The 12,318-nt window shown below is 41.4% G+C and overlaps 1 protein-coding gene across 1 annotated transcript in view; it reads left to right on the top strand.

Annotated features, from left to right (window-relative positions):
- The window catches only part of hlcs (holocarboxylase synthetase (biotin-(proprionyl-CoA-carboxylase (ATP-hydrolysing)) ligase)), an 83,534-nt gene extending 75,246 nt beyond the window's left edge, over positions 1-8,288 (top strand). The window contains exons 10-11 of the mRNA XM_084320941.1: positions 3,685-3,898; positions 4,851-8,288. Of these exons, the coding sequence (XP_084177067.1) occupies positions 3,685-3,898; positions 4,851-5,022 (386 nt within the window). The 3' untranslated portion in view covers positions 5,023-8,288. The remainder of the gene's footprint in view (positions 1-3,684; positions 3,899-4,850) is intronic.
- Positions 8,289-12,318: the final 4,030 nt, after the last annotated feature.

Raw genomic sequence — 12,318 nt, 5'->3', positions numbered from 1 at the left:
ACCTCCTGTTCACTTTAAAGTGCCACTTTTTGATATATTTAGCTTTAAACTTTAAGTAATTTTTTTTGGAACTCACAACATGCAACCTAAAACCCCTTCCTCTCCCAAACCATTCCTGCAATTGTTTTGTTGCATGATGATCATGAATACATTTAATATGTATTGTATTTTTTATGTTTAAATATCAACAATATCTGTCCATCCTCAGTACATTTACTATAAATATACTACCGGTATACTTCATCTGGTCTTTCCAAACGCGCACGCACACGCACACACACACACACACACACACACACACACACACACACACACACACACACACACACACACACACACACACACACACACACACACACCTACACACACACCTACACACACACCTACACACACACCTACACACACACCTACACACACACCTACACACACACACACACACACACACACACACACACACACACACACACACACACACACACACACACACACACACACACACACACACACACACACACTCAGAGAAAGGGAGCATGCCTGCCCCCCCCATCCTTCCCAGTCCCCACTTCTCTCTGCCTATGGCTCTGGGTTAGCTTGTTGTTAGCTTACACTAACGTAACGTTAATTTAGATCTTTAACGCGACGTGGGCATAAAGGAATGGCGAGGATTGCAAAGCAGGTTGGATGCATTTGACCCGTTGTGGAATAAAACAGCAGGGACTTGTTTTGGGTTGCAGAATAGGCACACTAGCCTTGCTCTAGTGACGCTCTAGACGCTACTGCTGTGTGCTGTTGATCCGAGCCGAGCGGATACGACACTCCATAGGATTTTCAAAATAAGAGTATTGCAATATGAATCGATCTTTTTACGTTGCATCGATCCTATTTGATCATTGATAATAGATCGATATATCGATCTGGATCAATGTATCGTCCCACCCCTAGTAGTTAGTATATTTAAGTATACAGTAACCAGCTGCTAGTTAGCGTTCTTCTAGCTAGACAGCAAACTGCTTGCTCTCTCCCCCTCAGTATCACTCTGACAATAAAATAAGAAAGGTATTTAAGTATTGTTATTATTTGCTTGTTTTGTTATCTGATGATCTAATGTACCTAATGTACTATTCCTAAAATAAATTATTATTTTAAATGAAAATACAATAATTTATTTCCTAATGATATGAATGCTGTTTTTATGACGATAACAACTATAGATTTTATTTTCTTATACCTGTACCCGTACAATGACAATATATATCATTCATTCAAAAAGATGTAAAGAAACGTAACATTTCGAAAATATTTTTGAGATTGTTTACATTCACTTTGGGACAGTTCCGGGACAGTGGTGAAAAAAGTTAGTCTGGAGCCCTGCTTCAAGGTGCTGTAGATATTTTTTTTGATCAAATTTAAAGGTGCTGTAGATTAAACATTATTACATTTCTTTAAACATTCCGGTTTGAAAAATCACCACTGTGTTCACTATTTTCTCAGCAACCAAGCAACTGAGCAGTAAACATATTTTGCCATTGAAATCAGTGTTAATTGTACTTCATAACCAGCTAGTGTTTCAGTCACTCAGTTGCGTTTTGAGAAATCATAACATGATTTGCAGACTTCTGTTTTGGCAGTCAAGAGTTTCAGTTTCGAATTGTGGACTACCTAACGTAAATGCTAGCATTTTCTATTGGAAACAACTTGTGTATACTAAGGGCACATCAATCTCAATTAAAACCACAAATTGTGCAGTGGACTAAGCACTCGCCTACCACCGCAAAGACTCTGGGATCAAATCCAGCTGTCAGCGGTACCTCCAGCTTGGTCAGTCGTTCCTACTAACACAATTGGCAGTGTTAGCGGGTGGGAAGCCAGTGGGGTATGTGTCCTGGTCGTGTGAATACTTTCGGCAGCCCACTTGTCCTTCCGCATTGCTCTGATTGGCCGAGCGTGCGCATGAGCCGCGACAAGCTCCTCAGCCAGGCAGCAATACTAAACTCCCCTTAACACAATTTATACAAATGGAAATATTGATTACGCCGTAACGAATCATTAAAAAAATATACCGTTAACTGGAATATGTTGTTTCTTTACACATATGTTGGATTATGTAATTGGTTTGTCATGACGAACCAATAAAAAATCGCGAATTAACCGGTGGCTACAACAACACACAGTATATAAAGTACTTCTATATTCTATTCTACTGAGTCAGGTGTTTGGGTGCATCAATTAATATTACGTAGATAAGGTAAGAACAACAACAATGCACAATGGTATCGATGGCCCCACCGTTCATTGTAAACAATGATGCATGTAGTTACTGTGTGTTGTAGCCACCGGTTAATTCGCGATTTTTTTATTGGTTTGTCATGACAAACCAATTACATAATCCAACATATGTGTAAAGAAACAACATATTCCAGTTAACGGTATATTTTTTTAATGATTCGTTACGGCGTAATCAATACTTCCATTTGTATAAATTGCGTTTGGGACCTCCATGTTTTGGGGGTATTCATCAGAAAAATCGGATCCGGGATTCGGCTCCCATCAGTCGGGCAAGAACTGCGGGTTTTCAGCCTCTCTCCTCTCTCCTGGAGCTTAAGCGGAGTTTAGTATTCGTGCCTGGCTGAGGAGCCCGTCGCGGCTCATGCGCATGTGCGCGCTCTGCCAATCAGAGCAATGCGGAAGGACAAGTGGGCTGCCGAAAGTATTCACGCGTCCTGGTCGTTGTAAATTGCGACTCCTACTGGTCAGTAGGGATGGGTACCTTTCACATTTGAACCGATACGGTACCGTCGGCGGTACCCAACGGTACCTTTTTTCGGTACTTTAGTCTCAAGAAATGTAATTATCGGTCGTAAAAAAAAAATCCAAACTTCAAATAACTACAATTTCGACCGTTTTCGGCTCGCCATTGCTTCGACTGCTTTGTTGTTGAATCAAGTCAAATCCTAGGTAAGCATATATTGTGCGTGTGAACGTTGACATGAAAAGAAAAAAGGTACATTTTTTTTGGTATCTCACTTGAATCGATACTCGGTAGTACCGACGTGTTTCGGTTCGGTACCTCAAAAGTACCGAATTCGGTACCCATCCCTACTGGTCAGTGGTCAGTCGGGGCGCCTGTTCAGCAGGAAGGGGATCTGGGGGAAATAGCGTGAACCTCCGCACGCGTTACGTTCCCCCAGGAAACTCCTCGCTGTAGGAGGAGGTAGTTCTACACCCTCCCCAGGCCGACAGTGCACGTGTATGCGTGCAACGACCAGGAAGGGAATTGGCATAACAGAAAGCCCAAAAATAAATAGAATACAATTTTTTTTAAACACAAACTGCATGAAAGCACTTGTGACACACATCCATCCTGAAAAGGCTACAACAGACAACATAAAACACATGTGTACATGCCATACATCCTTCATTCACTGGGGGGGAAATATGTATTACCAACTATAGCATACTGCGGACATTTGTGCTCCACTGAGCACCCATTCTAGTTCACTGTCTATGGAGCAGCTCCAGGATTAGTCTTGATGACGTCATCACTACTCCTGTTTCTCTGGCATTGGAGACTTGTTCATACCACAAATCCAACCAGATGTACAGTATTAGAGAAATAGCATGTGAATTATATTCCAGGGTGTATCTTCCCTATAAGAGAATAAAGAGTAACGTTTCCTTCTACAGGCTGTGGTTTCAACGTGAGCAACAACAACCCCACCATCTGCATCAACGACATGGTCACGAGACATAACCGAGAACACGGCACCAGCCTGGAGGCCCTGGACTGTGCCCAGCTCATAGCCCTCACCCTCAACTCCCTGGAGGGGCTCATCGCTGCCTTCCAGCAAGGAGGGCCAGAGGCAGTTCTGCCCGTCTATTACAAGCGATGGGTGCACAGGTAGGTAACCACCCTTATTGTAGAAATACAGACCACTTTCTAACTTGACAACATAAACATTCTAAATGGACCCACCTTTATATCCTGATACAATACCTGAAGGATGTGTGTTTGCTGCATTTACAACTAAATGAGAGCAACACGGCATGCTGTACAATAATCGCTTTATCTCGATTATCTTGTTTTAATGATCGTGGAAAGTCGTAATTGAAATGGAGACTTGATGGATCGCCCCAGCCCTAGCCCATAGAATGTTTTTGTTGTCTAGCTAGGAAATATCTAGCCTACTGTACCATGCAAGGATGCTATTGTTGCTGCAACAGCTCTGTCTTGACTTGACTTGACTTGACTTGACTTGACTTGACTTGACTTGACTTGACTTGACTTGACTTGACTTGACTTGACTTGACTTGACTTGACTTGACTTGACTTGACTTGGTCTGTCCGTCCATCCGTCCCAAATTTGTTTAGCCTTGAAATAGTACATGAGACATAAAATGTGGCCTGTTACACATAGCTCTTTGTATTGGGTTTTAGCCTGGTATCAGTTATCTGACACTGATCACCTGTTTTAGCCTGGTATCAGTTATCTGACACTGATCACCTGTTTTAGCCTGGTATCAGTTATCTGACACTGATAATAACCTGTTTTAGCCTGGTATCAGTTATCTGACACTGATCACCTGTTTTAGCCTGGTATCAGTTATCTGACACTGATCACCTGTTTTAGCCTGGTATCAGTTATCTGACACTGATAATAACCTGTTTTAGCCTGGTATCAGTTATCTGACACTGATAATAACCTGTTTTAGCCTGGTATCAGTTATCTGACACTGATAATAACCTGTTTTAGCCTGGTATCCAGTACCACTATTAGTGCATCCCTACTTGTAAACATGTATGTTTGACCATCAATGTGACTCTTCCTCGCCCTCTGCTTGGACATCATCAGTGGGACTCGGGTACGTCTGTGGAGCGAGGACGGGCCAGAGGCGGAGGTGGTGGGCCTGGACGACAATGGCTTCCTCCAGGTGAACTCAAAGGAGCAGGGCGTGGTCTCTGTGCAGCCCGACGGAAACTCCTTCGACATGCTGAGGAATCTGGTGGTCAGCAAGCAGCGTTAGGACTCTCCTCATGGACGTTAGCCCGCCTAGATATCCAATGGATAGGCTTCTTAGCACTTAAGTTGTACCCATAATGTATATAGTGTTTTGATTGATATTTAAATTTGGTAATTGACTAAAAACTTTATTAAATGTGTCTACTTTTTATTTTTGTAACTGATTGATTGACTAATAATATCAGTTATTATTCTTGCTTCCGAATACCCCTACAGTACTTCACATGATACAGTACATTGACTGAAAGGGGAACCTATGCCATCTATTAAATTCTGCTAATGTATATCCTATGTAAATAAATGTGTAGTAAAAGGAAAAATTACTGTTGAAATAGTATTGGATCACTTGGTTTATAGGCACTTACGTAACCTCTTTAGCAGCGACGGGGCAACCAACATATCCAGACTCTGCCTCCCTTTCAGGTGTACGTACGTTTCCTCAGAATTCCTATCTTACATTGTGAAATCATTGTTAGAATGTTACATTCTAATCTCGCATTTGAGACTGTACACCTTGAAAGGGTTAAATCCAGCTTCCAACATCGATTTCTCACATTTGCAGTAGTCGCCATCTTTACATTATCGTATCAGGAACCTCCGTTCCAATCCCCACGGAGCCTCCAACCGTGGATGTCCTCCAAATATGTCCCATATTTTGTATGGTTGGTTAACCCTTTCACTGCCACACGACAGCCGGTTAACCCTTTCACTGCCACACGACAGAAGGTTAGCCCTTTACTATCACACAACCGACGGCGATGCTCCATCATTAGCATAATTAGCTCCACGGTTGTGTGATAGTAAAGGGTTAACCGGCTGTCGTGTGGCAGTGAAAGGGTTAAGATACAGGATATACCAACTATATAATATATAATATGCATCCTGAGGATGTAAATTAAATGAGCCATCAATATTTTTGTCTTATGCAAACCAAATATATAAGAAGACTTTATTTTTACTAGTGAAGTTATATCTTGATGTGACCTGGTCACATGAGCTTTACTAGTTTTACTCCTAGAAGCCTTACGCATACAGGCGTAGTTAGACGTGTGGGAGGTTCTTCCATCATAGTACGATCCCTGTGTAAAAGAAGGATCTTTGGCCTTCACTCTATACTCTCGGCACCATAAACGTGCGCAGTCTGGCTCTTGAATTTATAGCTTTGCAGTGAACGAACCGTCTGTAAGCCTGAGGAGACAGGAGCAGTAGAACTGCTTTGAATTCCCTCCCCCCAGCGTGTCCTGGGGGGTATATTGTCAACGGATATTTGCGTAACATATATCTCATAGACAGGCTTTTCATCAGTTTCACACAATTTAAATTGCAAGATTATATTAACTGGTGCATCCTGATGTACATTTACATTTGCTTTTTTTTTAGTGTACTATATGATATCTTCAGTAGCATATAACCTTGAAAGTTAGTCGAGCACTAGTTCTGTTTTTTTTTTTTTTTTTTTTTACACTGTTGTGAAAGTTTGTGTGACGTTAAAAACATGCCTACAACTGGGCGGCTAAGTGGCGCAGTGGGCAAGGCGCTCGCCACTAACGCAGGAGATGCTGGGTTCGAGCCCAGCTCTCGGCGTTGCTTCCGGCTTGGCTGGTCGTTCATACTAATACAATTGGCAGTATTAGGGGGTGGGAAAGCCGGTGAGAGATTGCGCTGTACAGGTGAAAAGATGCGACGGCTGCCTCCTCGTGTACCGGAGGGGACACGTGATGCAAGGCTTCGTCCACATTGCAGCCGACCAGTGGGAGGCATGGTCTAGCAACGTTCGAGACAGGGGAGGGGAGAATTGGATAATATACGAAATTGGGATGGGAGAAAAATAGAAAATGGGGAGAAAAATTAGATACAAAAAAAAAAACATGCCTACAACTCGTGTCATGTTATCGAGGGTCGAAGCACGGAGCTGCTCCGTTGAAAGAGAATTGGAGGGCGGTTTTGTGGATACAGGGAAAGTAGCCAGTGTGATTTTGCACACTTGTTTGTTTTTGTTTAGTTTTTTGGGTTCATAACTGCTAGATCTACAGTATGATGAAACAAAGTTCATTGGATGTAAAATATTAAACGATGACAAAGTCACTCTCCAATTCATTGTCAATGCAGAGCGGCTCCAGGAGGAGTTGAAGGTGACCTTTCAGGAGGCTCTTTTGCTCTCTTGTTCCTTGCTCTTGGAGTCGTTGTTTTTTTGTTCACACATGTTGACCATCTTGTGCGAGACCATAGGAATAACATGTATGTTATATTTGAACCCTTTCACTGCCACACTACCAAATGGTTAACCCTTTCACTGTCATGTGACAAATGGTCTGTAGTGTGGTAGTGAAAGGGCTAACCTTCTGTAGTGTGGTAGTGAAAGGGTTAAGAGTGGATTTTTTTCCTTTTAACTTGCTGCTTGGGAGTCACCTGAAAAATGCGTGAAGCCGTTGAACACACCGAACGCGAACGCAGATACCGATGCATTCACTGAGTGAAAGTATGTTGTGCTTGGGTTTGTCATGAGGCTTGCTTTCACCCCCAAAGGACTATGTTGTATTGTGGTATTGGTGGGCCTCAACAATGTTGTTTTGTGGTATTGGTGGGCCTCAACAATGTTGTTCTGTGGTATTGGTGGGCCTCAAATGATTGGATGACCTGAAGGTCAGAAAATCTGATCTAGACAAAGATCCAAGTTTCCCAGACCACAATGCGAAGGTTCTGCAACCATGGGACCAGGGTCTGTATATCGAGCATCTTAAAAAGAGTGCTGATCTGAGACCAGATTGGCTCATATAAGTCAGACGTGAAATTATTATGTCTTGCATCTGGGCCAGGCAGTAATTTAAGGGAAATGACATAGATCCTTTATATTGTATGAATAGTCTGCTGGAATTACACTCGTAGCACGTGAAGCTCCATACAAGGACCTCTCGCATAAAAGAAATACAGTTTGAATACGGCTTAAGCATCCATATTATATGAACCTTGGATAACTAATGCCTGCATGTTTGCACATTGTCATATTATGTTGTTTCACAAGATACAATTTAGGAATTCTATGACCATATCATTTTATTTAATCTTTAATATTCCATTTTACTGGAAGGGGTTGCATTGAAATGTTTGCTATTCTTTTTGTCTGATCTTTATATTTGAGTCAGGCATGCTGGATTTATTTAATTATTTCTAAACCCACAGACACTGCCACTAGAGATTGTCAATGGGTGATATACATAAACTGAATATTTGTCAAATATAGAGTTCATTTGTATATTTTGACAACACACATTTAACATAACAGTTCATGATAGTTGATATATTGATATAACATTGTAATTATATGTGATGATTAAAGATTGTGATTGAGATTGTGATGTAAAAGTTGTTGTTTCCAGTAGCACCTGATTATATCCCTGAAACGTCAGTGTTATTATGGGATATTATGGATTTTCTATTGCTCCAGTAAACCAGAAGAACTATTCTGCAGGGGTTCTAATAAAACCACACTTTAAAGGTGCACTACGTCGTTTCCGGAGAGAAATGGCATTGTTGTTTACAATGGCAAGGCCCGCAATTATTTTCTATTGTAGGCATACATTTGGTTCATGCTGCCTCAAAAGGATTTAGTTGATTTACGACAATGTAGAATAATTCAATTTTTTTTCCTTTTCAGAATAATTCCATTGCTAGGGGAACAGTTTGGCCACAGTGTATTTCCTGTCAGCTATTGTATAATAGGAAATAAACTTGCGCCCATGTTTAGAATGTTTATGCAAAGGTCTATAGTAAATATCTTTAATAGCAGGCTCTGCAAATGTAAACAAATTACAGCATACTGCACCTTTAAATTCCAACTCTGCCTTGAATTTGGACAAAGACAAGGCGGAGGTAGATACAGTATACTCTGTCTTTCTCTTCTCTGTCTCTTACTCTTGTCTCTCCCCTCTTTCTCTCCTCTCACTCTCTCCTCTTACTCTCACTATAGGGGAGTGATGAGGTGGGAGATCCCCTGCTTCAGGTCTAGATTTTGGGGGTTCTGGCTGGGGATTGGTGTGTGTGTTTGGGAGGGGTGAGGGGTATTTCCATTGCAATGGGGGTTCATCCCATCCTCCTGTCATGGTGGGTGTGTTTGGGAGGGGTGGTGGGGTATTTCCATTGCGATGGGGGTTCCTTCCATGCTCCTGGCATGGTGTGTGTCTGGGAGGGGTGGTGGGATGTTTCCATTGCGATGGGGGTTCATCCCAGAGCTCCTGGCAGACACCTCATTTGTCCTCAGCACCTCCAGCCCCTTGGCTCATCTTCCCTAGATGAAGTGAAAGTATGAAAGTATGCACGCAAGCCTCTCAGAAATTGGATGCGGCCCCCTTTTTCTTTTGCCTCATTACAAGATCATTCCCCTACTCAGGGTTTACCTTGCAAAATATGGAAGTGATCACAGTTTAGCTGTAGCATGAAGTGAAGGAGTATTTTTACAAGTTCCTGATCTGTTAAATGCTTTGTCTTGTATTATTATTATTATTATTATTATTATTATTATTATTATTATTATTATTATTATTATTATTATTATTATTATTATTATTATTATTATTTATTGTTATTATTATTTCTATTAGGATTCCCATTAGCTAGTCTTCCTGTTGTCCTGCAAGGAACTGATACTGTAACCTACAAATATATAACAATACCAAATGCAATTAGGTAATAAAATAATTTAAATATTAATAATAATTGAAAACATACAGGAAATAAGATCAATACTAAACATTAAAGGACATTTACTTTTGGGCGGTTTCATATGGGCATGCTTTGCAATTGCAACAGTTATTAGTTGTTAACGGCACAGGATATTAGCAGAATGTGGTAATTTCTCACATTTCTATATGATATTTAAGATGCAAAGAAATTGCAATTATTTCAGACATCAATTTCGAATCAAGGCAAGAATGACTAATAGAACTCTTTGCTTGGGACACACATGTCAAAAACACTGTTATTGTCCTTTGAGCTAGCATTGATTGTGTCTGTGTCCTGGAGAAGGGAACGCCTCCTGAAAATGCCCCTCAAAGCCGAAAGAAGTTATTAAGCAAATAGCTCAGCACTGGATCCATAACGGCTGTCTTCTCAACATCCTATTAAACAATTTGAGTGGCGGGTCCCAGGGGTCAAGAAGGATCTATCCTCTTTAATATTGTCTGCATAATACCAGACCTCCCGCCCCCCTCCCTGGGGACAAGCCATAGCTCTGGCTCACCTTCAAATAGGATCTCCTCTCAAAGGAAACCAAGACTCCACACCACATGACAATATGTTTCAATAAAGACAAACATCTAGTTCCCCCCCCCCCCCCCCCCATAATAATAAATGGGGGTGTACTTTGGTAGAAAATAGTTCCTACATGAAACTGTTCACAACAAGGTCTGTGGATTATGTTTGATATGAATATATGAGTAACCGGGTGATGATTTCTGGAAATAGACATTGCTTTTGAGTCGAATGTATTTTTTTGTGACGCCACAAACCGAGTGCCATTCGTCTCTGTGGTATCAGAGTGATGGCAGACATCTCCACAGTAGATGTCTCCAAAACTAGGAGAATACAGACCCCCCCCCTATCTGGATGGATGGATAACAATCCGGGTAAGGGCGGAGAATATGTTGATTTTATTATTTTAGAATAATACTTTAAGAATTCTCTTCCTGTATGCCAGGACAGTTCAATGAGTATTTGTAAACACGCATCACTCTCGCCTAAAGCTAGAAATCAGATTTTTCTCTAATTAAGACCTTATAGCAATACTAGAATAGAAACCTCATGTGGGTGAGGTTTTGCACAAAATATATAAACATTTGATGGCTTCATAAAGCCATAGCCCCGACGTCACTGATTGGATGGTTGATGGTGTTGTGGTTGGGGAGAATGATGTTCACAAATACTGACTGATGTGTCCTGGGGCACAAAAAGAACGTGAATTAAAATGGGTGGCATTTCCCTTTAAGTAATGTAAATGTTAGCTGGGAAGCTTGTGTTTTTGTTGATGCAGTGCCCCCACTTTCCACATGAAGTCAGAAAACTATTCTCAGAAAGTCAAAGATACATGTCAATGTTAGCTACTGCTGCAAAAGGAAATCTCTAACTTGCATTTTCAGTCACATTGACCCCAAAACTGAGTTATATACACTGTTGAGAGTATATAAGAGGAGATTCCTAGCTTTCTAATGATATCAATGTTGTCTCTGTATTAAACATATTAAGCGAGATGTGTCACATTACATAATGACTTAACCACGATTTTAAGAAAAAATACCCCAAAGTTTGCAGTACATTTTGAGTAATTTATTCAAATGAATAAGAACCATGAAATAATCCAGCCATGTTTGCACATACACATACACACACTATATTTTTCTCTATAAAATTCACAAACTTGTTCACACCTACATGCCACTTATCTGCCCATCAACATATAGTAGAAAAATATATAGACTCTTTAAACTAAATAAAGAGGTTTTGAATAAATTAGCGCACATGTACATTCAGTGGCATACAAACTACTGAATAAAAAAAAAAATTGGAAGTTTGACAGAGTTGGCATAGGCCAACTTAAATAAACTATACTTGAATGTGGAACTTGCATGTAAACATACAAGAAGGTTGAGAGAATCATGTTCTTTGATTTCTCCAGCGCCTTTAACACTATCCGGCCTCTACGGCTAGCTGAGGAGCTCACTGTGATGCATCTGGACCACAGCCTGGTGGCCTGGATCACTGACTACCTCATCAACAGACCACAGTACATCCGACTGCAGGGCAGCCAGTCAGATGTGCTGGTGAGTAAAACCGGTGCCCCCCAAGGAACCGTGCTGTCACCCTTCCTGTTTACCCTCTACACCTCTGACTTCAGCCACAACTCGAGCATGTGCCATTACAGAAGTTCTCTGATGACTTCTCCATCATCAGTTACATCATGGATGACAACGTGGACGAGTACAGAGCACTGGTGGAGAGCTTCGTAGGGTGGTGTGACAATAATCACCTCCAACTCAATACCAGCAACACCAAGGAGCTGGTGGTGGACTTTAGGTGAGGCCCCCCACTCCCATCACCATACAAGGGGAGGTGCAGTCAGAGTCAGAGATTCAGAGACACTAACAATTGGAACAAGCTGGTGAGGAAGGCTAGCTTCGTAGTGGGAGTCAAACTAGAAGTGGTGGCAGAGAGGAGAAAAAGCTGGATGGTATACTGGAAAACCCCTCCCACCCCCTCTATGAGGAGCTAGCGAGAATGAAGAGCATGTTCTGCCTTACCCCCCCCATGA

This window comes from Notolepis coatsorum (assembly GCF_963971535.1).
Source record: "Notolepis coatsorum genome assembly, chromosome: 8".
NCBI lineage: Eukaryota > Metazoa > Chordata > Actinopteri > Aulopiformes > Paralepididae > Notolepis > Notolepis coatsorum.
The sequence above is the reverse complement of the archived record's forward strand: the minus strand, read 5'-3'. Positions and strand labels throughout refer to the sequence as shown.